This window comes from Otolemur garnettii, unplaced genomic scaffold, assembly GCF_000181295.1.
Source record: "Otolemur garnettii isolate 467f Iridium unplaced genomic scaffold, OtoGar3 scaffold00010, whole genome shotgun sequence".
NCBI classification, from domain to species: Eukaryota; Metazoa; Chordata; class Mammalia; order Primates; family Galagidae; genus Otolemur; species Otolemur garnettii.
In genome coordinates, this window is record NW_003852405.1 from 11,668,122 (window position 1) to 11,694,952 (window position 26,831).

Below are 26,831 nucleotides of genomic sequence, written 5' to 3' on the forward strand. Positions count from 1 at the left end.
GTATATTTTGTGACAATCTGGAAGGAACTAGAAACAATTCTTCTAAGTAAAACATGACATGAATGGAGAAAAAAACATGTACTTAATACCAAATTGGCACTAATCAAACAACACGTGTGTACACATATAGAAATAAAACTCAATGAAAATCAAATAAGTGAGGGTGGGGAGGCAGGATTGGGTAAATATACATCTAACTGGTGCAACATACATACTCTGGGTGAAGGGCACATTTACTTAAAATGTACAAATGCAAATTATGTAACCAAAATGTGTGTACCCTTGTAATGCTCTGAAAGTTTTTTAAAAAATCCAAATATAGGTACATAGTATTGATGGAATTTCTTTCTGCATTAGGTCCCTTAGTCTCAGAGATTTGAAGACTGAACCCATAGAATAAAGGAATGAAAGGTACCAGAGCCTCTGGTAGAGGGGAGAGACCCAAGTGGGAAGTCTCCACATGTGCACATGTGTCTTTCTGTCTAGAGGTTATAAATGTTTTGTAAATAGGGAGATCTTGAGAATTATATTTGGCTGGGACTTGGCAGACTTCAATGTTGAGTAGTGCATGAATGGGTGTATTAACAAATGAATGTAGTCTTTCCACCTCCAAGTAAAAGCAGCAGGAAGTCTACTTCTTAAGAGGCTCAGCTTACATGAAATACAGGAAAAACTGCTTTTCTCCTGTCTTGCTTGTATTCAGAGAGTGCAATTTGCTTAGGCCTGGAAATTGAACCCTTGTCTAGTCTTGAATAGAGAACTCTATATCAATATTATGGATGTGTAGCACCTTATTGTTGTCAAAAGATTTCTGTCTTCTACTCTGATATTTTAAGTTCACCTCCTTGTTTAAGTTGGAAGGTAGAGTTCCAAAGGAGGGAGGAAAGAGAAACGAAGGTGAAACCTTTCCTTTAATGAGATTCCCTGAAATATGTCTGCCTGGCAGGTGAGTGACTTATCTTAGAAGCAAGAAAGTCTAAGAAGTATAGACTTTAGATGAGAACTATGCCTCCCCAAATATAATAGAGGATTGCTCCTAAGGATGGAGAATGGAATAGATACTGAGTAGAAGATTTGCAAACTCTGCCACAGACCTGTGTTAAAATGACTGATTCCTGATGCCCAATCATGGAGTATTAGTAGGTGTGCAGAAAAATCTGTGATTCATATGTAAAAGTGAATGGAGACATCACTTATTGCCCTTTTAAAAAAATTTTTATTTTTTTTGTTAAGGTGTTCTACAAAGTTAAGCCATGTGGTGGGAGTGGTTATTAAAATATGATACTCTTGGCTTGGTGCCTGTGGCTCAAGTGGCTAAGGCACCAACCACATACACCTAAGGTGGCGGGTTCTAATCCAGCCGGGGCCTGCCAAACAACAACAGCTGCAACCAAAAAAATAGCTGGGTGCTATGGTGGGTGCCTGTGGTCCCAGCTACTTGGGAGGTTGAGGCAAGAGACTTGCTTGAGCCCAGGAGTCGGAAGTTGCTGTGAGCTGTGATGCCCCGGCACTCTACCCACGGGAAAGCTTGAGGCTCTGTCTCAAAAAAAAAAAAAGAAAAAAAAATATGATACTCTCACTCTACTTCTGCATCCACTCAAGGTGCCATTATAGGGAATGGATTTACATTTTGTCTTGCGGGTCCCAGGATCACCCTTAGGCTTGTATGGTCAGGACTTGGAAATTGTTTTATTCATGGTTACAGCTTATTATAATGAAAGGATAGATTAAAATCAACAGTGGTATAAGGTACATTGGTCAAAGTCTGGAGCAAACCAGTCACAAGCTCCCAGGTGTCCTCTCCTAATGGGAATACTTAATTCCAGCAGCTATGATGTATGGCAACATGTATCAGGTATTGCCAACCAGAGAAACTCATGTAAGTCTTTATATTTAGGGTTCTTATTGGGCATTGGTGGTGCAGTCATCTAGTGCTATGTGACTGACTATAGTCACCCAAGCGCCCGACCACAAGAGAAAAAAGCGGATATTAATCATTTGTCACACTGTCACAATATACTAGTAAACTAGTCAACAAGTATAGTGTGGCCTAAGTCTTTAGGCAGAAAATAGTACCCTTTTCTGATGGAACATTCCACCCTTGGCTCCCAGGAGTGGGCTGAGGGCTACTTCTGAGACTTTCTTGAGAATGTTCAGAATTTGAGCAACTCAGAACTATCAAGTTAACCCTTGCCTGTGTGAATTTCCACATGAAACAAAATATGTGAAATAATTATTTTTAAGACACTGGTTATCAGGCAGTGAAAGATAGTGATCCCTGAGAAATGGAAAACAAATAAGTGGAGAGATAATATTTGCCCAGCTTATTGTCTTGAGAGAGTTTATAGGCTGTAGCTCAGGAAGAGGAAACCTACGTGGAGCTTGGGGGACTTCCTTAGTTGAGTAGAGTGAGCTGAAAGTCCCGGGAGACTACGGCCGCTAGAGTTTGTAGAACAGAACAGAGGAAAGAGCTATTCAGAGAGAATGTGGAGATGTGCAGAGGACTCCCCTTTAGTACTCTACAGAGAAATGATCAGCACATGAATATGAGAAAATGATGCGTGGCTAGGGAAAGAATAATCTGAGAGAATTATTGGGAATTATATCTGGCCCTCCCATGGGGCTAGGAAGAGTGCCTGCCGCCACCAGCTGGACCAGAAAACTGAGTGATTCACAGGACGTCATGTACTCAGTAGTTTCTTTCTTAATAGTGGGAAATAATTATCCTCAGAGCAAATGCTATATGAGTCCTAGATCACAAATTTTAAAATCAAGACCTGAAAGGATAACGTTGCTTCCGAGTAATTCAGCTGTACCTTACAACAAAATATAAGAGTATAAAGAATACAAAAACATCTCACACCCAACGTTGTGAAATTCCCAGTGCCTGTCATTTAATTAAAAAATAACCAGGCATGAAAGGATGTAGGACTGTATAGTCCACAATGAAGCTAAAAATCAACAAATGGAAACAAAATTAACACAAGTTAGAATTAATAGACAAGGACTTAAAAGGGTTATTTTAACAATATTTCACATGTTTGTGAAGTTAAATAGAGGTTTAGAAGATAGGACAACCAAGTCGACCCTCTGGAAATGGTGACTACTGTGTCTTCAATGAAAACACAGGGTAAGATTAAAGAAAGATTAGACATTGCATAAGAAAAGACAGTTAACTGAAGTCCATCGCAATAGTAACTGTCCAAAATGAAACACAGGGGAAAAAATGATAAGAGTATCAGTAAGCTGGGAACACCTAATATACATGGAAATGGAGCTCCCCAAAGAGATGAGAAGTGAAGGGATGGGAGGACAGAAAAACGTATGTGAAAAAATAAATACATAGGCCCAAGAAGCCCAACCAGAAAAAGATATACCAAAACCACTACAAGGAACATAATAATCAAATTGCTCGAAATCAGAGACAATGTAAAACTTGAGAGCAGCTAGAGACAAAAAAATGCTTTAGGTACAGAAGAACAAAGATAAAGAAACAACAGATTTCTTCTTGGGAACAATACATGTGGGAAGATAGCAGAGCAACATAAATTATTCTACATAGAATTCTATACCCAGTAAAATTAGTGTTCAAATGCCAATGTGAAATAAATACTTTTTCAGACATGCAAAAGCTGCCAGAACTTACCAGCAGCAGACCTGTACTACAAGATCTATTAAAGGAAGTTGTGTCCTCTAAGCAGAAAGAAAATAATACTAGGTGGAAACACAAGCTTACACCAAGGAATACATTACTGCAAAAATGATGACTGTTTAGGGAAAAATGTGATTTTTAGTCATTATTTAAATTCTATTAAAATATAATTGGCTTCTTTAAATTAAAAAATATAGTATGGGTTTATAATACACATAAAAGTAAAATGCACCATAGATAAACTTACAAAACATTATGCTAAGTGAAAGAAACCAGTTACAAAGACCACATATTGTGTGATTCTATATATATGACATGCCTGGAAAAGACAAAATCCATAGAATCAAAAAGTAGATTAATGGCTGCTTAAAGCTAGGGGTTTCAGAGAAATGACCTCTAATGGCTACATGTCTTTTTCTAATGGCTACATGTCTTTTCTTGATAAAATTGTGAGTATGGTGATAGTTACATAACTCTGTGAATATATGAAAAAAAATCATTGAAGTATACACTTTTAAAAGGTATACTGTATGTGAGTGAATTGTATTTCAATAAAGCTATTATAAAAGCATAGTTTACCTAAAAAGATAAAGAAATAAAGGCACTAAACTGGAGGGGGGAGTGAAATGTATGAAAAGTAGTGCAGAGAGTATTGAGTACCATGTTCATGATCAAAGACTTAACAGAAGCAATTCTAGGAGTGATGGGCACAGTGAAGACTCAGGGGCTGGTCGAGCATTTCTCTCCTTTTTCCTCTCTTACATTGGAGTTAGGTATGTGTTCTTCAGTGAACTCTTTGTGCCCTCACCTCATCAAATAGCATTTTTATTTTATTTTATTTTTTTGATCTTTTTTAAAAATTAAATCATAGCTGTGTACATTAAGGCAATCATGGGTTACAGTGTGCTGGTTTTATATACAATTTAAAATATTTTCACCAAACTGCCTAACATAGTCTTCATGGCATTTTCTTCGTTACTGTGTTAAGACATTTATATTCTACATTTTTATATTTGTTATCGCGTGTGAGTTTTATATGTATCAGAGAGACTAAAACGATAAACCATCATATTTTTTGATCAATTTAATTGCTAGAGTTCAATTGAGTGTTTGGAATAGGTTTCCAGAGTTTGCATGGGAAATCAAATGTTAAACTCTAAGGTCCAGTCCAACTCTAATATTCTAAATCCTAAGGCACCAAGAAGAGGCAGAGTTAATTGTATTCATCTCCAGAAAGAAGCCAGTTTGGTCAACTGGTATTTAATTACAGCTGAAGATTAAGCATAATTTCTTTATATTTTGCTTTAGGTTTAAAATTAAGTCATTTTCAGTGAGCATTTGTATCCCTAAATTGGAATTGGTAAGTCATTTTTGTTAAAGATTTGGGATATATTGATGCAGTTTCGTACTGCATGTTTTCTACTTGCTGACACTTCTTTTTAAATGAAGGCTATTCTCTCTCAGCATTCAGATAAAGTGGATTTATTAAGAAGGCAGAATACCATTTACTCAGAACAAAAGTGGCTTCAGTAGTAATTGTATACATGTATTACACATATATGTTTTGTTTTGTTCTTTTAGAGACAGAGTCTCACTTTATAGCCCTTGATAGAGTGCCGTGGCGTTGCAGCTCACAGTGGGCTTAGGTGATTCTCTTGCCTTAGCCTCCTGAGTAGCTGGGACTACAGGCGCCTTCCACAATGCCTGGCTATTTTTTGTTGTAGTTTGGCCAGGGCCAGGTTTGAACCTGCCACCCTTGGTATATGGGGCCAGCGCCCTACTCACTGAGCCACAGGCACCACCCATGTTTATTCTATATTAATTAAAATATTTGTTTGATATACTAAATTATTTGTTTCTAATAGAACTGATCTTATTTTAGATATGCATTTCTCCTCCTTTTAAATACTTTTCATGATATCAAAAGTATTTCTCTGTATCACTAATACCTTTTTTTTTTGCAGTTTTTGAACCCACCACCTCTGGTATATGGGGCCGGCACCCTATTCTTTTGAGCCACAGGTGCCACCCACACTAATATCCTTTTTAATATGATTTTTCTATATCATAGATATATATACTTAAAAATATATATAGATACACATTTTTCTACTGTAGATAGATTATAATTTAAAATTTCTTTCCCTTCTAGGCATTTAGGTATTTTCCAGCTTTTTATTGTTATGGTTAACAAATCATTCTTTCTCTTATGGACTATCTTTTTTATTTAAAAAATTACAGTAGAAGAACTTAAGGAAAATACACCTCCTTCAAATCTAAGCATTTCTAGACTAACCTTTTGGGCTCAGGTAGAATCAGTGCATTCCTCTATGAATGTACCTGAACCACTTAATTTTGTTGTTAAGAGTCTGTCTTCTCCAGTGATACAGCTTCTTTTATTGTGGAGACCATGTGTTTCATGTAATTATGTTGGCAGTGTCTGTGTTGTATAACAAAGTCCAAATTTTTTACCCTAGGACACATTAGGAGTGAATAGCAAGCGATTCATTTGTTTTCTTGTTACCGCTTATTACTGGCATTTTGTTATCACAGATTGCAAGGTTTATTCCTAGGTGTTTCACTGTTGCTTCATCCGGTGAGTTGCATGGAGGCAGAGAGGAATCCTCTGGCCTCCCACCTTTCAGCCCTTAATGGTTAGATAGCTTGAAATTTCAGTAACTGTTGACAAGTACAGAGTGCTGTTTCCTTTGTCCCCTGAAAAAGGAGGAATACCAAGAAGAAGACAAAAAAATTCCCTTTCTGCTACTTCCACTATAGTCCTTTTACTTTCCAGTGTGCGTTTGTTGCTGTTTTGGTGACTATTTTGCTAAGATAGTGCCATGTTCCAACTAGCCCCACCACAGGCTGACAACTTTTCTCACTGACAACTTTTTAATATATATTTTCTTTAGTAAAGTACATACTACTATGTTTGCTTTTGAGGACAGGGGGAAATATATTTGAGAGTTTTACCAACTTCTTTGCTAGGAAAGGGCATATATATTTATAATTACTTGTCAAATGAATGGCAGGGCCAAAAAGGTCTTTGAAAGCTCATGGGTATGATCAAACAGAGAGAGAAGATGAGTTCTTAACTTTTGGTGGGATAAACGGAAAGTTAGCATTTAGACTGACCTAAAGTGATTTTACTCTAGACTTGGGGCATGATGTAAGCAAATGGATGGAAATAGGATTATACACAGATTTAATAAGCAATAATTAACTGAGAATGGAGGTAAGTTGGAGGTTGGAATGGGAGGTGGATATCAGATTGAACTGCAACATGATGGTTTTTATTAATATCATGTGTAAAATGTATATATATTTAAGCTTAAACTCTCTTTCTCTCTCTCTCCATGAACTCGTGCATTTATGGAGAATGTTTTTCATATAAGAGAGAAAGCATAGAATTGAAATGAATTGCCAATTAGAAGAGTATTGTGATATGACCCAAGCAAACTGTAACAAGGATCTGCAATCTGTTGGAGAACCAGGGAGTACAGAGCCCAGACGGATGTGGCTGGTATGGACTAAGAGAACTAGGAGAAGTAGTAGTTATGGATTTGCCCTACACGAAATCCAATTTATTAGAGAAGTGGTAGTATTACTGACAAGTCAAGGAGAGGGAAAAGTTTTGGGGTAAAAAAGGGCAATGTGTTGTTTTTGGATGTGAAGAAATTGAGATCATGATGGAATGACAATGGATTATATTATTTGGCATTCGAGCAAGTGGATAACATTAAAGCAAAGCAGGTGTCTTGGGGTTTGGAATGTAGATGTAAAATTCAGCTGCAGAAAGGTAATCATTAGTGCTAAACACTGACTGTGTCCAAAAAAGAAAAGTAGAAGTCCAACCACCCTGCCGCCCTGACGGTGGTTAAGAGGGATGACAGAGCTTGCAGTAGTAAAGATAGTGAAAAGAAGTAGTATTAATGCCATGATGTCAGAAATTCCAATACAGATGAGTTTCTGCATAGGAGAGAGAATCAATGGTATTTAATATGGCATAAAATCAAGGAGAGTTGATAATTAAATTAGTACTTATTGCATAATATTAAGGTAAATGTTTTAAAATAGGACATGTTCTTGGTTGTAAATACTTCAACATCCCTGCTTTCCCAACTCCTCATTCCCAACTCCCCAGATCTTGACCCCTTATGAGTCTTCTCAAGAGAGTAGATATTTTATGATGATCCCTCAATTAGTAAAATCCAAAAATAGAAAAGGGGAAGAGCAAGATGTCTCAATGGAAACCTCCAGCAATGGTCCCTCCTTAAAAACATCTAATACAACAACTACCTGCATAAACAAGCCCATTCAGAAGAACTAGAAATTAGGTGAGCAGTCACACTATATAGTTTTAACATTTTTATCAAGGAAGGAGACAATGAAGAGGGCAAAAAAGACAATCTTACATTCCTAGACCACCCCTTTCCTATGCCCCAGCAGTGCCATGCCAGAATGCTGAGTGAAGAGAGAATCCATGTGCCCAGAAAGGGAGAGAGAAGCAATCATGGAGCTTTGAATTGAAACTCAGGGTCACCCTGGCACCAGGGAACACAAGACAGGGCAGAATTCTTCTGGTGCTCACAGACGGAGCATTTAGTCCAGTCTGGCTGGAGAGAAATACTCTGCCCTGAAACCCATGTTCCAACTAGTCCAACTACAGGCCAACAAAGAGAAACTGGGGCCTTGACTAAATTCATAAGGCATTTAGCTAAAAGGGCAGCAGTCCTTGGGTTCCTGTGGCAGTGCTGGGTTGGAGCCCATGGACTTGGGGCACACAGTACCAAGGGAGACACCAGAAGCTACAACCAGACCAGCGCCTTTGTCAACCAACCTCTACAGCTAGCCAGTATGGCCCAGGGAGAGGCTTCTTCCACTTCAAGAAAGGAAAGGAAAGAGCTCTGTGGACTTTGTTTTACAACTTTGATATCAACGCAGCCACAGTAAAATAAAATATTAACAGACTCCGGAGGCCCCTGATACTAGGCTTTTGTTCTTGGGTGGCACTTCAGGAAATGTGCTGAGCCAGAGTGTTGCCCTGAAGGGAAGGACTGAATCCTGACAAGATTCATCACCTGCTGACTGAGGAGTCTTTGGGCTTGGGATAAACATCAGAGGTAGCTAGGTAACAGTCACTATGAGATCAGAGAGAGATTAGACTGGCTTACAGATGTGACCTGGCACTGGTTACCATAAGGAAGAGCCCATAACACTCCTCCCCCATTTCCTGCAGCTCAGCATAGAGAGTGAGGAAAGAAAATGAGAGACTTGGCCTGGTAATTCAGGGAATTCTCTTGTATCTTACCCAGCCTCACCAAAGTATCACTAGGAGTCTGCAAGAGTCAGTATTACTAGGCTTGGGGTACCCCAGTGCTGATATGGTGGTAGTGACCAGAGACTTAGACAACAATACTCAGTTTTCTTTGAGTATCTTGAAAATCTTCTCAAGAAGGATGAGATGAAACAAGCCCAGATTGTGAAGGTTAAAATAAATATCTAATTCCACAATGCACAAACATTGATCAACCTCCACAAGCATCAGGAATATCCAGGAAAACATGAACTTGCCAAATGAACTAAATAATATGCCACTGGCAAATTTTGGAGTGATGGAGATATGTGACCTTTCAGAAAAAGAACTCAAAATAACTATCCTGAAGAAGCTCAATGAACTTCAAGACAACACAGAGAAGGAATTCAGAAGCCTATCAGAAAAATTTAACAAAGACATTAAAATAATTCAAAAAAAAAGTAAAAATTATAGAACTTAAGAATTCAATTGATAAACTAAGAAATGCATCAGAGTCTCTCACAGTGAAATTGACCAAGCAGAAGAAAGAATTAGTGAGCTTCAACACAGGATATTTGAAAATACACAGTCAGAAGAGTACAAAGAATGAGTAAGAATGAAGCACATCTACAGGATGGAGCAAACAGCCCCCAAAGAGCATATCTAGGAGTTACTGACCTTAAAAGGATGAAGGAACATCAATACAGCAGACTTTTCTTGACTTTCCTTGGAAGGAAATATAATGTACATTCATCTAAACATGTTGGGGCCAAAGGTTCATAAGTTATATACTGTGTTGTAAAATGATATTTACTTTGCTTTATATTAAAATTAAAATTTGAATTTCACTACCTTTCTGCATTACCATATTAACTTATAAAGATCATATTACATTTTGGGGAGGTCTGCGTTTGAAACTGCAGGACTTACGACAATCATAAGTTCAGGGATCCAGAGCTAATGATTGATTGAGCTAATGATTTGATTTCATCTGAGATAAACATCTCTATTTCTCATGCTGTTTAATTAATGGTTACATTTTCACCTGTTACCTTCATTGTTTTCTATACTCTTTTACTTTAAAAAAGGGATTCTCATGTGTATATTCAGAATTTGCAATACAGGAACATGAATACACAATGGTTGAATGGCAAGTAAAACCTAGTTTTATCACATAGTAATGGCTACCATGTATTAAGCATTTATTGTATGTGCCATTCTAAATAGTTTTTTTTATTATCTTTTTTAATCTGCAAAATAATTTTATGCGCACTCTTACTAATCACAAAGTTACGGTTGAAGAGCTTGAGAGTTTCAATAACCACAAAGTATAGAAGGGTTAAGATCTAAGCCCAAATTTAACTTCTACTACTATGAGTATTACTTAGTGAATACTTATAAAATGATAAAATAGTAGACTTCAGACATAAGCCCAAATTTAACTTCTACTACTGTGAGTATTACTTAGTGAATACTTATAAAATGATAAAATAGTAGACTTCAGACATAAGCCCCCCCAATTTAACTTATATTACTATGAGTATTACTCAGTGAATACTTAAAAAAGTGAAAGTTGTGTGACTTAGGACTGTCAGAGATTCCTTCCTTCCTCAATTGTTTATCAACAACAATGGGTTAGCCACTATGCACAAAAAGAAAATTGGCCTTAGTACAGAGCTAGTAAAATGGACAGAAAGCAAAAGCAAAATAATTTACTTGGAAAGTTAGTCTGATCTAGGGAACAAGAAGCCTGTGCCTGGAACTACATAAATTTTTTTTTTTGGTAAATAAATGTGAGAGCCCTCAATTAGGAGTAATTACTGTGAGTTTCCAAGATTTTCAGGCTCCAAGGTTGTTCATGTTTCAAGTGTGGACCTGGGATACAAAATAAAGCTGCATTTTCTCTTCTGTACCTCACCCAGCTGGAGATTGGCCATATTGGTTCTGAGCTTATTTAAGAACTGAAGCACTTTTGTTGGTTTCTATGTTATTAATTAAACTCATCCCACACTATGACTAATGATAGATTTGGGAAGGGGTGGGATAATTGTCTGAGACTTGGGCTTGTAAACAAGAGACTGCTAAACAGATAAATACTGTGCAGTTCTCCATTAATCAACATTTGTTACATCTATTGCATGGATAAGGGAACAAATACTGACCCAAAACGTGACTCAATAGATACTTCTGAGAAAAGCATGGTTTTTAGTACTTTTTTTTTTTAACCTGGTGGAAGGGAAAGTAGGAGACTACTTAAGGGGTCTCAGAAAAAGTCATCAAATTAAAATTTAAGCATAATTTAATTATGACAAAATTTAATTCACCAATGTAAGCCCATAAATCGAAAATGTCAGTACATGTGTATCCTTTTAATGGGTCAGAATTATAGTTAGTAATGACCAGTACTGAATAGTAAAATGTTTGTTTATAGTTTCCTAAGTAAAGGGTAAAGGAAGCTTAATGGTGTGTTTCATTTAGATAATCATCGTTGTTCTATAAAACAATGCCATGTTTTTATAAAAAAGGAATGTTGGTGAAGTAGCTTCCTACAATTTAGAATTCAAGCTCTTAAAAAATATTGATATTCCAATATTTTAGGGTAAAAATTCAGTGTCTTTATTTGTGAAGTGAGACTCTGTGATTGTAATCAATATGGACTCCCCTTAATGTTCCCTCAATAGTAGCACAGAAAAACTTTCCTCGGATGCAGAAATCTAGTTTGTGCGTTTGGGCATTCCAACTGCCTCCCAGAATAGTGTTAACAGACGAAGCCATAGACAATACATAACTCTGATTCGATTTCATGTATACTTGGCTCTGGAACATATTCTATTATTGTTTAAACTAAATAAAATTAGTACAGTTAAATTTTCTCAAATTCTGTTTTTCTGCCTCTAGAATCATCAGTAAATTTTTATTGTGTTACTGAAAATGATTGGAAACGCCAAATGCCAAATTATTTTTACAAGAGAAAATCTCCCTCTGTATACCCCCTATATCTGAAAGGGTTAATGGGCTTCGTAAAGAGTTCAATTTGTCCAGAGGAGGGACCCTGTGACCCTGTTAGGTCCTGATTTTTGTCATTTCTTAGGAAGAATGCAATTTAGAACTCTCCTGTATTATTCTTCCAGCTACTTAGTTATTGATGATATTGACTTTTAGTTTTTAAAAGCTATGATTTTTAAAAGCTATCAACCACTCATGTCCTATGTTTTTATCTTATATCCCTTCTCATTTGGGATACTGTTTTCCACAATTCAATTTATTTTTACCCAAGATTCATGGAATTCAACTCATTGCCTTTTTGCAAAAGGTTAACCTAATATTTCATGTTGTGTTATACTTTCTACTTAGGCTATGTGAAAGAAAAGTTACTGCGATAAGCAGCCAATAAATTACATTCAGAATGTTTATTCTCAAAAGTTACATTACTAGGCTGACATAGATAAACGTAATCATTTATCACAGTGTGTACTGTGGAAGTAAAAACTAAAATGCAGCTATCTTTCCTGCATGTTACCTGGGTTGTTTCTTTTAAATGGTGGTCAACATAATTACCTTTAAACAACTGATCTTTTTATTTCTTAATTTGAATTAATGTGTAAGATTAGTTCAAGGCCGAATAGACAAGCAAAAAAATGCATGTTGTAGTTAAGAAAATGTTTTCCCTTTTTTATATAAACATGAGATAACTTGGATTTTCTAACATTGCCTTATGTAAATAGGTTGCTTCAGTATTATTTCATCACAAGAAACAAACCATTTAAAACCATCACTTTATTGTGTGTGTGTTGTCCAGAAGACACAGATCAATAACTTGATAGAGTGAAGTAATATCTGTCATGTACAGAAAGTATTAAAAATAAGTATATCATACTTATATTTATATTGTGCTAATAAAGCAAATCTTTGTGATATTTGGTAGAGTGAATATAGTATACAATTAAATCTATGGAATTTAGATTTTAGTCACTGTTTTCTGAGGGATAATGGCTTTTTTGAGATATAATTCACATGCCAGTAATTACTCAAAGTATAGAATTCAAAGGTTTTTAAATATATTCACAGAGTTGTGTCACTATCACTGTAATCATTTTCATCACTCCAAAAACAAGCCACGTGTCTTTTGGTCATCACTCCTATTTCTCCTCAATTCACCAGCCCTAAAAACCACTCATCTATTTTCTGCCCATATAGATTTGCTTATTCTAGTTATTTTGTCTACATGGAATCGCACACTATGTGATATTTTGTAACTAGTCTTTTTCTCTTAGCATCATGTTTATACTGTACATCATATTGTGAATTTCCCTAATTTCTTTCTGTAATTCATATCTAGTTCTATACTATGGAGAACTATTTTGTATGATTTAATTCTTTTAGGTTCACTAAGACTTTTTTTTTTTTTTACCTAATTTATGATCAATCCCAGTAATGTTCCATACATACTTGAGAAGAATATATATTCAGCATTTTTGTAGTATTGTACAGAAGTCTATAAGATCTTGTAGATTCATAATATTACTGAAATTTTCTGTCTCCTTTTCGGTCATCTCCATAATTGTTCTATCCATTATTTAAAGTTGGCTATTGAAGTCTTCAACTATTATTTAAATCTGTGTTTTTCCCTTTAATTTTGTCAGTTTTTGCTTTATGTATTTCAGGCCTTTTTGTTAGGGAAATGCATGTTTAAAATTGTTGTATATATATTCGTGATCATTATAAAATGTCCCTGTTTCCCACTAGTAACCTTTTTTTCTTGTTTAAAATTTGTTCTATTATTAGTATAGCCACTCCAAGTTTTATACGGTTGCTATTTATATGATGTATCTTTTTTCATCTCTAATTTTTAACTTATTTGTGTCACTGAAACTAAAATGTATCTTGCATAGACATCACAAAGTTGTACCTTGATTTTTATCTAGCCTGACAGTATACATTTATAATGTCTATTGTAGTTTCATAATTACCTATATTTTTGACCTGTATTTTTTCTTGTGAATTTGAATTAATATTTGTGGTTACTTACTTTCTGCCTAAAGAATTCCCTTTACAGATTTTTGGAAAATACATCTGCTAATAATAATGTTATGTTTGGGTCCCTTATCTGCATAAATTGAACACTTTAAGAGCAGGTCATTGTAATGTTTTTTCTAATTTTTTTCTGTGTATGTCTATATTTCAATCTTTATTTTTGGAAGACAGTTTTACTGGCTATAAGATTATTGGTTGACAATTCTTTTTCTTTCCAAACTTTGTATAGTTCATCCCACTACTTTCTGGCGTCTATCATTCTTGATTAGAAGTTGATTGTTAGACTTATTGGAATTTTCTTGTATATGATAAATCACTTTTTTCTTGCTACTTTTAAGATTTTTTCTTTGTTGTTGACTTTTAGTATTTTGACTGATGTTCTCTGTGTAGATCTTTTTTCAATAATCCTATCTCTGTTTGTTGAGCTTCTTAGAGATACCATTTAATGTTTTATTCTGCTTCTCAGAAATAAAGTGGGCAAATATGTAGCCATTATATCTAATTTTTTTTCTTTCTCTTTTACCTTTTCTTTTGGTATGCTCATAACAGTGTTTTGATTTACTCGATGGCGTAGCACATAACTCTCAGGCTCACTCTGTTCATTTTTGTTTATTCTTTTTCTCTCTGGTCTTCAGATTGTGTAATCACTCTTGATCTCCTATTAAGTTTACTGAGTTTTCTTCTGCCAGTTTAGATTTACTCTTAAACCCCTTTAAGGAATTTTTTTTTTCAGCTAATGTATTTTTCTACTCCAGAATGTTTGTTTTGTTCTTTTTAATAATCTCTCTCTCTGTATTAATACTCTGTACTAGACTGTCACCATCCTTCCTTTATAAAGTTTGCTTTGAAGTCTTTGTTAAATTTGACATCTGGGCCCTCTCAAAGGCACTTCCTGCTGCCTACTTTATAAATCCTTGTGTATGTATCACACAATTCTATTTCTTAGCATGGCTTATAATTTTTTTAAATTGAAAAATAATCACTTTAGTTAATATGTTGTAGGAATTCCAGATACTCATCACCCCCTGTGGGGGTGGGGAACTTACTGTTGCTGTTGTTTGAGTATTTGTGTAATAAATGGATAGACAATTTTAGTGAAGTCTTGATTTCCTCCTCTGTAAACCTCTGTTGTTATTCCCACAGAATGCAGCCTTGGGCATGTGCATAGTCATTCTGGAATGACAGTGGTTATTAGCAGGACTCTTTTTGCCTTTTTCTCTGATATTGCTATTAAATTGTTTGCCTTTATGGTATCACACCCTTCTCTTAGTTCCATTGAATTCTGGTTAATTTCTCTACTATTTTTGAAAATGCTCTTAGATCAGAATTATTCTACTGTGTGTGATTGAGTTAAATATTGGCCCCCGTGTAGGTGCTGGTTGTGAGCAGTGTGTCCTTGAACCTTTTTGTGATCCTATAAGGTTTATCTTAGCTGCCTAGTTTTCTGGTTGTCCTTGGTAGACTATTTGCCTGATGGTTCAGTTTATTGCTCTCATGGAGCTACCAGCCTCTTCTAAATTTTTTGCATCAAAATTTAATATGGGTTCACATAAAGTCAGTTCATTTGAAGAAAACTGTCTGTTCTTATGGCCTACCTCTTCTTGAAAAAAAGTCTCTGGGACAAATCTCCAAAGGTGGGGATATCAAGATAGCCTGCTTCTGGGAGAGTGGCATTCCTGTTTTAGGAGCAGGGTACTGCTGCAGGCACTGGCTTCTGGTCTTTTCAGCTCACTTCTCCTGTTGTGCACACTCCAGCCTTGAAGTGGGATGAGACAAAGGTGAACTGGGTCCAGTGTTACTGGCATTTTGCTCCTTAGTTAGAGCTCCTGCTCTGTGAGTAGTGGCTTGGTGTTGCAAAGGAATGCTTGAGAAATGCTGGTAGCCTACCCCTGCCTGGGAGAGACCAGAGCCCTCAGTGGAGGCTGGGGCAAAAGGGAGCCCCGTCAACCCTGGGAAAGTGTTGTCGGCTACTCTCCTGAGGCAGAAAGACTCCCACACTGAAGTGCAAGGGAGGAGGGCAGGAGTGGGCCATGCTTCAAAGACCACAGACTTTCAAGACTCTGACCAGTTTTAGTAGATTTTATTGAATTAATGTTCCTTCATTTGCTGTTTGCCCTTCAGACAATTTCTGTAACTTTAAAATGTTGTTTTCCCTAAATTTTTATTTTTACTCATGTTGTTTTTCTTGGAGTTGATTTGCGGAGGTCCTCACTCTACCATTCTAAAAGTGACCTCCCAGTAGTTATGTTTTAAAAGAAAACAATTCTTTATTGAGTCAGTCAAATACCATTTAATACTGTTTATACGTAAGGTTAAAATATTTTCTAAAAACATCTCAAAAAGTGACTGTTAAATATAAAGTCCTCATGGGTGATTTTAAATGTAAGTTCTACACTCAGAAGAACTGAATTCTAACTCAAGTCCTTCTTCATATTAGCTGTGAGATCTTTAACAGGTTACTTTTCTAACCTTAACTTACTTGCTCACCTAAAGTATTGAGATAATAGTAGCTATTGGTAAGTTAGATTAGATAACCCCTGTGAAATCTTTTAAATTTTTAAACTCTCAACTTAAAATGGAGAATATCATTATTACCACTTCAAATTGAGTTCAGTATGAAATAAAAAGCCTCTTTTCTGATTTTAATCTTATCTAAGGCTATTAATGATAAAATTTACCTTACAGAGTCATTTGTTACATTTTACCTGATTTTTAAATCTATCATATTATCATGTAATAAATATCCTTAGAAATTCAGCCTAGATACTACCTAGTAAATGATTACTTTAGATAAATTTGTTGTGGAATTATAATAGTGAAAGGGTATAATAGCATTTTTAACATATGTTTAGTAGTATACTAAATTATTTTATTTAATTACATATTTTAGTCTTTTTGATAGTTCTTTGTGGATCCCAATAGGGTTCATTTTCATTCATATGTGAAAAAAGGTGAACATGACCCCCAAATTTCAAAAAAATCATAGAATCTCAACTTGGCAAGTGATCTTGGAGTTAGTCAAATCTGGTAGGAATTTCATTCTCAAGATCCCTGGCAAAATCTTATCCAGCCCCCTGCATGAACAAATCATGGATAGATAATTGCACACAGGCTCTGGATTCCATTTCCACTCCACTTTGATTTTTAGGTTGTTTTTAGTTTAGAAAACATGTCGTATCACGCATTACATCTGTTCTTTGCTCCAGTCTTGTAATTCAACTGCTGGCCCATTTCACATAAGAGAAAACCAAAGATTGAGAAAGATAAGTGTTTTACTCAAAGTTATTTGACTGATGTGAATTAAAAACCAAATTCTTGATTGTTGAACCCTGTTTTGTAGACATGAGCATATGCTACCTACTTGGTGCTCTCTGAGATTCAGAAATTAGAAAGGAATGTATGATCCCTCAACTCAAAACATTCACAGGGTAGGAGGGAAGGAGGATTCTTAAAGGGGCAGTTGCTATTTAGATTGATTTACTCTGGTAAGAATTTTTGCATCATCTAAGATAAAAAAAAAAAAACAACACAGATCTAGATTAGTCTGGGGAATCTTCCTGAAAGACTAAGACTTTTGAGATGAATGTCTTTTAAAATAACTATAATAATTGTGACTAGGATCATTTCTATTACAATCTGCTGCCCTTTTTAAATTTATATCTGAATTCAAATCTTTGCCCTTGATTTGGACAATCTTGGTTCTGCATTCTTTACTAGTGTAAAATTAAATTTCTTCCATATAAACGCTCTTAACCTACTGAAAGCCTTGGATATCTCTCCTAAATATTTTTTCCATGTATTTTATTCAGATATACATATTTATTTTTAATACATAAGCATTGATGAAAGATGCTAGAAAAACAATTTAATAGAATTAAACAGACTTTCAAAATTCTGCCACCATGGTTCCTCTGGGTGGAAGTACCATTTGTTTGTGGTTGATATTTACTTGTTTGTTTTTCTTGATTATTATTATTTTTTTTTTTTGCCAGGCAGTGCTTCTCATACATTAATAGAAAATATAACAAGAATTACTTCATTCACATTTTATCAAGTATTAGTCTACTAATGTAAGCAAAGGTGACTATTTGAGGAACAAATTAACATTTTAGATGTACGTTTTGGCTTTTTGTCAATTTGTGCCAGTAAAATTATATCTTGTGTATTTGTTTTTTTCTAAAAATAGAAGTCCTTCTCACTTTTTCTGTATGAATTTGTGTTATATTGGAATTTTCCCATACTGATTTTTTTTAAACTGAGTATAGGTTTTCTGACTTAGTTTTCTTAAACACTACCTTGCAAACACTGGGTCATTCTTCTAATTTATTTAGATGACATGTAATTTCCTTTTCTTTCATGTTTAATATTAGTTTTCTTTCCTAGTTAAGCTCTTCTTTAGGGGAGTATGGAGGGAATGGTAAACAATTTTTTGTAACTTTCATACCAACATTAAAATTACATATGTTTATCTATTGTTTTTGATGTCTTTCAGAGCATCCTGGCTTTAAATCCTAGAATACAAACTCATGCAACTCTGCGTTCCACTTCAGCCAAGAAATCAGACAAGAAACATTGGAAAAGAAATCCTGATAAGAACTGTTTTGTAAGTACCACCGGTACTTGATTTCGTGCTGAAAATGGTTTCTTTCCACATATTGTAAGAAAAGAGTTTACTTATACTTAGAAATGCATTATGTATTGAAGTATATTTGTAATTTTAAAAATACTTTATATTTCAATGATCTGAAAAGTATGTTTTCAATTTTATTGCATTAAAAATATTCTGAAATACTTAGAAATTATAAACAAGTTGAGCATCTCAAATCTGCAAATGGGATGCTCAATCCGTAAGTGTACTGAGATCCAAAATATTTCTGTTCCCATGTATTTTGGATAAGAGCTGTGCAACCTATAAAGTTTTAGTAAGTATTTTCTTTTGTCTTCACATTAAATTGATAGACAGTTTAGTATAAATTCTAGTCAGCTACATCTTCAGAAAAGTCTCTGTTTGTTCAAGTGGCAAGGGTAAATTATAAAAGGAATTATATTAATGCACATTTTGAAGACAAACTCTTCCTAGCAGAGTTTTAAGAGGATTTTAGCAATCCTAATATACGGATACCTTTCTCTAATTTTGAAAGACTCTTACTATGGTGGTGTATCAAATGTGATAAAAATAAATTACTTTTAGAAAAGAAGAAAATTTTACATCCACACTTCTGGTGGGTTGGTTGTTTTCGAGGGTCTTTCTCTGTTGCCCAGACTAGAAGGCAGTTAGTGACATCATAGCTTGCTGAAACCTTAAACTCCTGGGCTCAAGTGATCCTTCTTAATTCGATACCTTTTTGTTTGTTTTTAACGAACAGGTACTATTTCCAGGGAAAGTGCAGGAGCAAATTAGTATTTCTCTGAGATTACTGGTAGAACCTTATTTAACTGGGCCTTTGTGGTAATTACAGAACTGGCACTGTGAGACTGACTGTAAATGGGATATAAGTATTATTCAACATTAAAGGCCATATTGAAAACGTCATCTTAAGGGCATATTAGAATTTTTAAATTGGAGAGTAAATTTCTTTTAACCTGATTTCCTAAATTTTATTTCCCCAAAATTAATGTTCCCAAATTAATTAGTGAGAAAGTAGTATTATTAGCTTGACATTATTTCTTCAGAACTTTGTATGTACTTTCCTATAGTACTATTTTCCAGGGTCTTTATTTCTGCCTACATTATGATCTCATTGAGGATGGCAATTGAGGGCATGTGCCCATGTTTCCTTCTGTTTCTATAATTTTTACTTTTTCTTTTACCTGCCACTCAGCAAAGTGTTTTAAATACAAAAGAAATAGAAACACAGAGAAACAATATGAAATGAAAAGACCACATAGACACTTAATAACAGACCGATTTGGGGAGTCAGTTTTCCTTGCTCCAGATTGTGAGTTTTGCTTTCTACCATGAAGCTTGTCATAAAGGTCTTTGGAAGGACATCAGTGTGGTCCAAATTAGATCAAGAAACGGGACAATTACAAAGCGTGATCTTGTGTAACGATGTGAATGATTGAAAGGCTTTGAGAAAAGAATCACATCATTTTCAAACTGAGAAAGCCCTTGGAGACTATCAAGTCTAAATCTCTCATTTTCAAGTCTGAGAACTATAATCCAGAGACATTCGATGACTTTCCTGAAGTCTCTCATGTAATGTAGAAAACAGGCTTTCTCTATGGTTATTGCTTTGTGGTTACTATTATTTTATGGAAATTAACATTTTATTCTATAATGAGATTCTATAAATTGAGTTCTCATTTTATCACACTGTTAATAACCAAACAACATTCAGTATAATCTGATTTCCTCATCAAATAGGAAGTTGAACAATGAAGTTCATGAGCTCATTCTAGAAAAAGTGCTACATACCTCATTGCTGAATATCACTATGGTCACCAAATGGCCAGGGGAGTACTTTGAAGACAACCATAATGGTATTCAGCAATAAGGTATGTGGCACTTTTTCTAGGACCTGTTCAGGAGCTTAGTGATCAGATCTCATGGCCATTCCAGAAAGAGTTCCAAAATTGCTTTGAGGGGTGAACTAAGCAATTAACATCAATACATAGCTTCCCAAGGGCAAATACTTTGAAGGTGGCCATAGTAATATTTAGCAGTGAGGTATGTAGCACTTTTTCTAGGATGAGTTTGTGAACTTAATTGTACAACCTTGTGTATATTGCCACAAAGTTATAGAAAAGCAATTGGACAATATTTTCAACAATTTTCTTTAATCTTTGTTGTGTTAGTTTGCTAGGTTAACAAGATATCACAGACTAAGTGGCTTATGCAACAGAAACTTATCTTCTCCTACTTCTGGAGGTAGGAGTCTAAGATCAGGGTTGACCTCCTCTGAGGCCTCTCTGCTTGGCTAGTAGATGGAGAGAGATGGCATCTTCTCTCTGAGTCTTCACTTCCCTTGGTCATCCCTCTGTGTGTGCTGATGTCCACACTGCCTCTTTTTGAGAGAGCTATAGTGGATCAGGACTCATCCTAAGGACTTTATTTTCATTACCTCATAAAGACTGTTTGTCTCCAGTCGCATTGTGAGGTAGGACCTTCCAGCTTTTGGGAGAGATACAGTTCAGTCCATAACAACACCTTTAAATTATTAAATACTTAACATCCCGTAATTCATTTTCTAAAAACATATCTTAAGAAAGGAATTTGCAATGTAGGTAATATATAAAGAGGATTATCCCACGTACTATTTATTCAATAGAGAACAATGTGGGGAAAATTCACTGAATTCCAACCACTGGGTCATGGTTAACTACATTAGAGAAAATCCATTTAGTGGCAAATGGTGCAACTCATAAAAATTATTTTTAAAAGTAGAGCCTTCCTAGTTGACCACTTCCTACATTGACCACCTCCTTAAGTGGACCTAATTTTCATAGAACTGACATGCACCACACGTACGTATTAGTACAATTGCTTAGTACAATTAGTCTAATTGCTTTTTGTTGAACACCTCCATGTATTGACCACTTGGTTACAGTTTTTGGGTCAACTTACTGAGGTTCCCCTGTAATTAATAATGTGGATAAACAACAATAATCTCTGTTATGGAGAAAAATCACGAAACATCATTGCTTTTAGTAGTTATTATGTGCAATTATACATAACTAAACTTTTTCTTACATGGCCACTGAGAATGAAATAAAATACATTGAAATATTAATGATAATTATAATTTTTCTCAGCTCTTTTGTATGTGTCACCTTGTCTATAATGAGCAAGTATTGGTGGAAAAATAAAATGAAAGCTTTAAATATATGTTAAAATAATAATCTCAGTTTGTAAGACCAGATTTGTTGCTCTGGATGTACATTAGCTTGAAAATTCTATGTAACTAACACACATGGATTGCTCAGAGCACCGAGTTTTAGTCCCAAGGGGGAATATGGAGCTAGGATTGAAAGTTATCCTCAGTGCAATGAAAGGATGCTAATCCTGCCTGGTGGGAACAGTGGTTCCTGCCTGTATTCATAGCACTTTGGGAGGCTGAGGCGTGAGGATTGCTTGAGGCTGAGAGTTTGAGACCAGCCTGAACAACAAGGAGACACTGTTCCTGTGCTGCTTCTTCTTGTTCTCTTTGTGCTTGCATGAAGAGTTGAAGTATCAGCAAAAGATATAATTTATTTTTTATTTCCTGAATTTTAATATTTGTATTTTATAATCGTTCATCTAAATTAAACATCTGTACATTAAAACTAACATAACAGCCATGCTCACACAGAAGCCTCAACAAAACCTTGCTCGTCCTAGCCGAAGAACCAGAAAGGGGCAACCTAGTCAGGCAGAAAACTTTTGGACAGTTATTGTTCACTCCCTACCTTTCTTCCTTCCTTTTTTCCTGTTTCTTTGGTGCTTGAAGCATCTATATTTCAGCATTGTATTGGGTGCTACTCAAAGATAAATGAAATCTTCAAAATAATAATCTGGAATTAGTAAAATACATGCAAAATTTATTTAATAAATACATTATCACCTTCTTAGAAAATAGGCATCTGTTTGACATGGGAAGGTGCCCTAAGAATGGCTGTTCTGCCCAGGAGTGTGTTCACTTGGCCATTTAATATCATTCTAGTACCAAGGCAGTTCTGCGTTCAGTGAGGGATTAAGCCTGGCGAATGTGTTTGTGCTGGTTAATGAAGCACGGAGCAGTTATTTCCAGTGTCTTCTAAGCAGGTGTTCTGTGACTGCTGTTTGTTTTTGCCATTTTTGAAAATGTTGAACTGTCCTAATTACATAAATATTTCGTACTCACTTTCAGTGAGCGATTTTTGAAGACCAGAAAATGTTACAAGTTAGGAAACTTATCCTGGGTGAAAATAAAAAAAAAAAAGGAAGATAGTCAAAGACAGACAATTATTCTAGTAGACATGTGTTTAAGAATTATAAACACATGACACGTAGTAGATGCTCACAGGAAGAGAAAATAAAAGTAGGAATAAACCGTAATGTATATTGAGAATTTGCTACTTGCTGTCATATTTCTAATTGCTTTTTGTGGAGTAATTAATGTCAGCTTCAGAACCATCCTACGAGGTAGGCCTCGTGCAGTATTTTATCTCCATTCATGGAGGGAACTCAAGCACAGGGAAGGTTAGGAGACCTATCCAGGAATGCAAAGGCAAAAGGTAGAACCAGAAACTGGAAATCCCCAGAAAGCCCTTTAAGAAGAATTTTTTGAATAAGGTAATAAAACTCAATCATTGACTTCTTTCCTTCTATTCAATGAAAATGACTAATGCACAGGTTTTGATAAATATTTTTTCTTGCTGGGGTTTACAGTCTCAGTCAATAGTTTGTTTCTGCATTTAATGGGCCAGATACTGTGCCACTGATTACATTGAAATAAAGATAAATATGATATAGGCCTTACGAAGAAGTTCTCATAATCTTTTGAAGAAATATTAGTAAATAATAGTGCTCTTTCCAAGGAAGAACTATGAAGGGATTCTGATTATCAATGTGAGTCACTCCCATTTGCCGTTAGCTGAATCTATCTGGCTTTTAGTGTGGGGAAGATAGATTTAGTAAGGAAGATGGGAGATGAAGACTCTAGGATTGCTTTAGCAGATTGCAAGATAAATGATGAAGACTAAGGGAAGTGGGTACGTGGGAAAGAGGATAAGCTTGAATCTATTTAGGGGGCAAAAGACATATGACTTGAAAGTTGACTTTATGTGTGGAGTGTAAATTATGAGGCGGCAAGATCCCCTCAGCCCGGGAGGTGTGTTCAAGGAACAACCCCCAATGCTTCTCCTCCTCCCCCAAAGCAACAATAGTTCTTTCTCCTTGCTGCCTCTGCTAGAAGTCAAGCAGCTTCTACAGACTCTCCCATCTTTTGCCAAAAAAGCACACAGCCTTCTCTCCCTACATTTAATCTTTGCCCCATGTACTGTTACTGCCCCTCAACCATGTAAGATGAAAATATTCCCACTCTGATTTGTTTACTCTTTGCATAGACTTGAAAATTTATGTGTGCATCTAGTCTATAGGGCATTTTCAGGGGGAAATAATGAAAATTTAGCTGTGGGTTTTTAGAAGGTTTTGTGCCCGTGGAGCACCCCGTGGAGTTGCAAAGGTTAAGCTCAGTAAAGGTCGGGGATGGAGATGAAGAATTTGGTAAACTGTCGGGATGTGCTTGTATATCAGTAATTAAAAGCCTGTGGGTAGCGTTACCCAGAAAATTGTGTGGCACGGGAAGAGGGTGCAAGTTAGACTTTTGGGATTAGGACGAGGCATATGAGTTACCTTAGGTACACAATATAAGGAGCTGCCAAAAGACTCAGTAATTAAGATGAATAATTAAAAAAATATATACCAGGTATACAAGGGCTTTCCTTCCTCTTTGTGACCCAGCCTTGATATGGCACAGGATAGCACTGAACACAGCATGGAAAAAGCAGGCAGAGATGAGAATTTTTAGCTAAGAAGCACGGTCAGCGGTGACATGAGAAATACAAGAGCACAGTGGAAGAGTTCCTACAGGGAAGGAGAGGTCGATGTGTTTTTCTTCTAATATATGATTTCTTGTGTTCTAAATATGGTTAGTTTCAACATTTTTTGAAATTATCCTTGAAGTTTGCCTTGTCTTCTGGCTCCATTTTTCCTTCTCAAGTTTACATGGATATTAAGGGTTGAAATCCACTTAGGTAATTAAGTTAGCACTAAATCTCATTCACCTTTGCTTGGCTAGCCAGCTACTTGGTTCTGTTAAATTTGATATACAATCCAGGTCCCAGTATGGGTATATCAAATTCACAATATGTATTCCTGTTTTTAAGCCCTGAAACTAAATGAACTTTTGACCAGATTCACAGTAAGAAAGCAATCCCTATTCTACCCTTTTCTCTCCTTACACAATCCTTTAAAACAATGTCTCAAGCACAGCTTGCTTTCTTCATTGCTGACAGTAGTTTTCTTCCAAAATAGGCTCAATGTCTGAAGGAGTTTCTGAAATTAAAAAAATAACCAAAACCAAATTCTTCACAACTAAACGTCTCCTTGAATAGGTTGAAACACGCAATAAAAATATCCAACTAGAAAGTCGGACACGCAGGTAACATACCCTCCAACTGAACTTAATTTCTTTCTGAGCATCTCTTATGGCGGAAACTTATGGGATTCCTTTTGTTTCCAGTTTTACCCCACCACCTACCCACCACGCACTACCACCACTTAGTTCTCTGGGCTGGTGTCTGAGTTATCCAGCATCGGTGCCAAAAGTAGTGGGTGAGATAAGCCCAGCAAATTCTTCTTGTTATCTTTCTACTAATAATCACTGTGGGACCTTTAGAGTCATCCCTCGTTTCCACTCACCAGGTCTCTTCCTGGCCTTTATCGCTCTACTGTTTGAAGCCACTCCTGAGATCATGAGAGCCAATCTGATGGTCTCCTCAATACTGGACGCCTCATGGTGGAGACATCTCTGCCAGCACTTTAGTTAGTGAGTCACAGATTCTCCATTTATTGATTTCCACATAACTGGCTGGTATTTGTGAGTCCCCTGTGAATGTTGTGAGGAGCCAGGCATTGATCCCTCTTTCCCTAGGAGCCCTTTGCTCCCCTTGGCCCTTCATATTGTCCGTCTTTAAAATATTTGTATGAAAGAGGAAAGGCTATGGGTAGAGAAAATATTACTTTTAATCCATCCTACATTTTCCCTAAACCCACTGTCTGTCACCCTTTAGTTACCCTGAAAACATCACGTCTAAAGTAATAAACCTATGGAAATACTGGTTGTTTCTTTACTTTTTAAACTTACATCCTTTCCATTAAGAAATAAAACCCAGAGGCCTCCTGGCTAATGGGTATAAATTTCTAGAGGAGTGGAGAGGGATTATAGCAAGAGTATCACCACCCATGGAGTCTGATTTTAAGTTTGGATTTATCAGGAATGGTGACCATATTCAGCCCTCCACCCAGCAAGTTCTCAAATGAGGCTGAAAGGGTAGGGCGAGATGGCAGGGTACATTCCTGTGGGTGCGAGAGCTTGTATGATAGAAAGGAGGGTGAGGGCAGGCAAGGCTGTAGGAAATACACGCTGGGAAACTGGGACGGTACTTGCATGCATTTGAGAGCAGGTGCCAACTTAAATTTTGTGCCACAAGTGCCTCACTAATGTCATCCTATTACTGGTCCTAAAAATAGCCGCATGTATGATGGCTTCCACTTTCCCGAAGCCACCTGTATGTAAAACTGACACATCTTATAATGGGTTTTGTTTTGGGCTCTGAAATAAAGCATGTATGAAGAGGGGCCAGAGAATATATTGATGAAAGTGAATATTCACATATTTTTATTGATGTTATTGGTACATGTGATAGTTTTTAAAGCAGTGGAAATAGAGTAGAACCTCTATGGTTGACGACCTCCTTAAGCTGACCTACTTTTCACAGACTACAGGTATACCACATGTACCACAAGTACGTGTCAGTACAGTTGGCCTAGTTCCTTGTGTTGACCACTTCTGTATGTTAACTAGTTTGTCACAGTCCCTCAGGTGGTCAAATTACAGAAGTGCTATCATATTTGAAAAGGTAACCTATTGAACATAAAAAGACACATATGTGGACAAGAGTACTTATAAATACAGGATTGCAATTCCACTTAGTTTAGGATAATTCTGTTTTGCTACTTTCAAAATTAAATGGAATTTTTCTCAAGTCTGAATCACATCAAGAGTTCTTAAGGCTCGGGTCTATAGCTCAACGGGCTAAGGCGCCAGCCACGTACACCTAAGGTTGCGGGGTCGAATCCAGCCCAGACCTGCCAAACAACAATGA

At 36.1% G+C, this 26,831-nt stretch overlaps 1 protein-coding gene across 2 annotated transcripts in view; it reads left to right on the top strand.

Annotated features, from left to right (window-relative positions):
• The window catches only part of DPYD (dihydropyrimidine dehydrogenase), an 828,315-nt gene that overhangs the window by 27,625 nt on the left and 773,859 nt on the right, over window positions 1-26,831 (top strand). For both annotated transcript variants that reach the window (XM_012801700.2, XM_023509810.1), the window contains exon 2: window positions 18,475-18,585. In XM_012801700.2, the coding sequence (XP_012657154.1) occupies window positions 18,475-18,585 (111 nt within the window). The remainder of the gene's footprint in view (window positions 1-18,474; window positions 18,586-26,831) is intronic.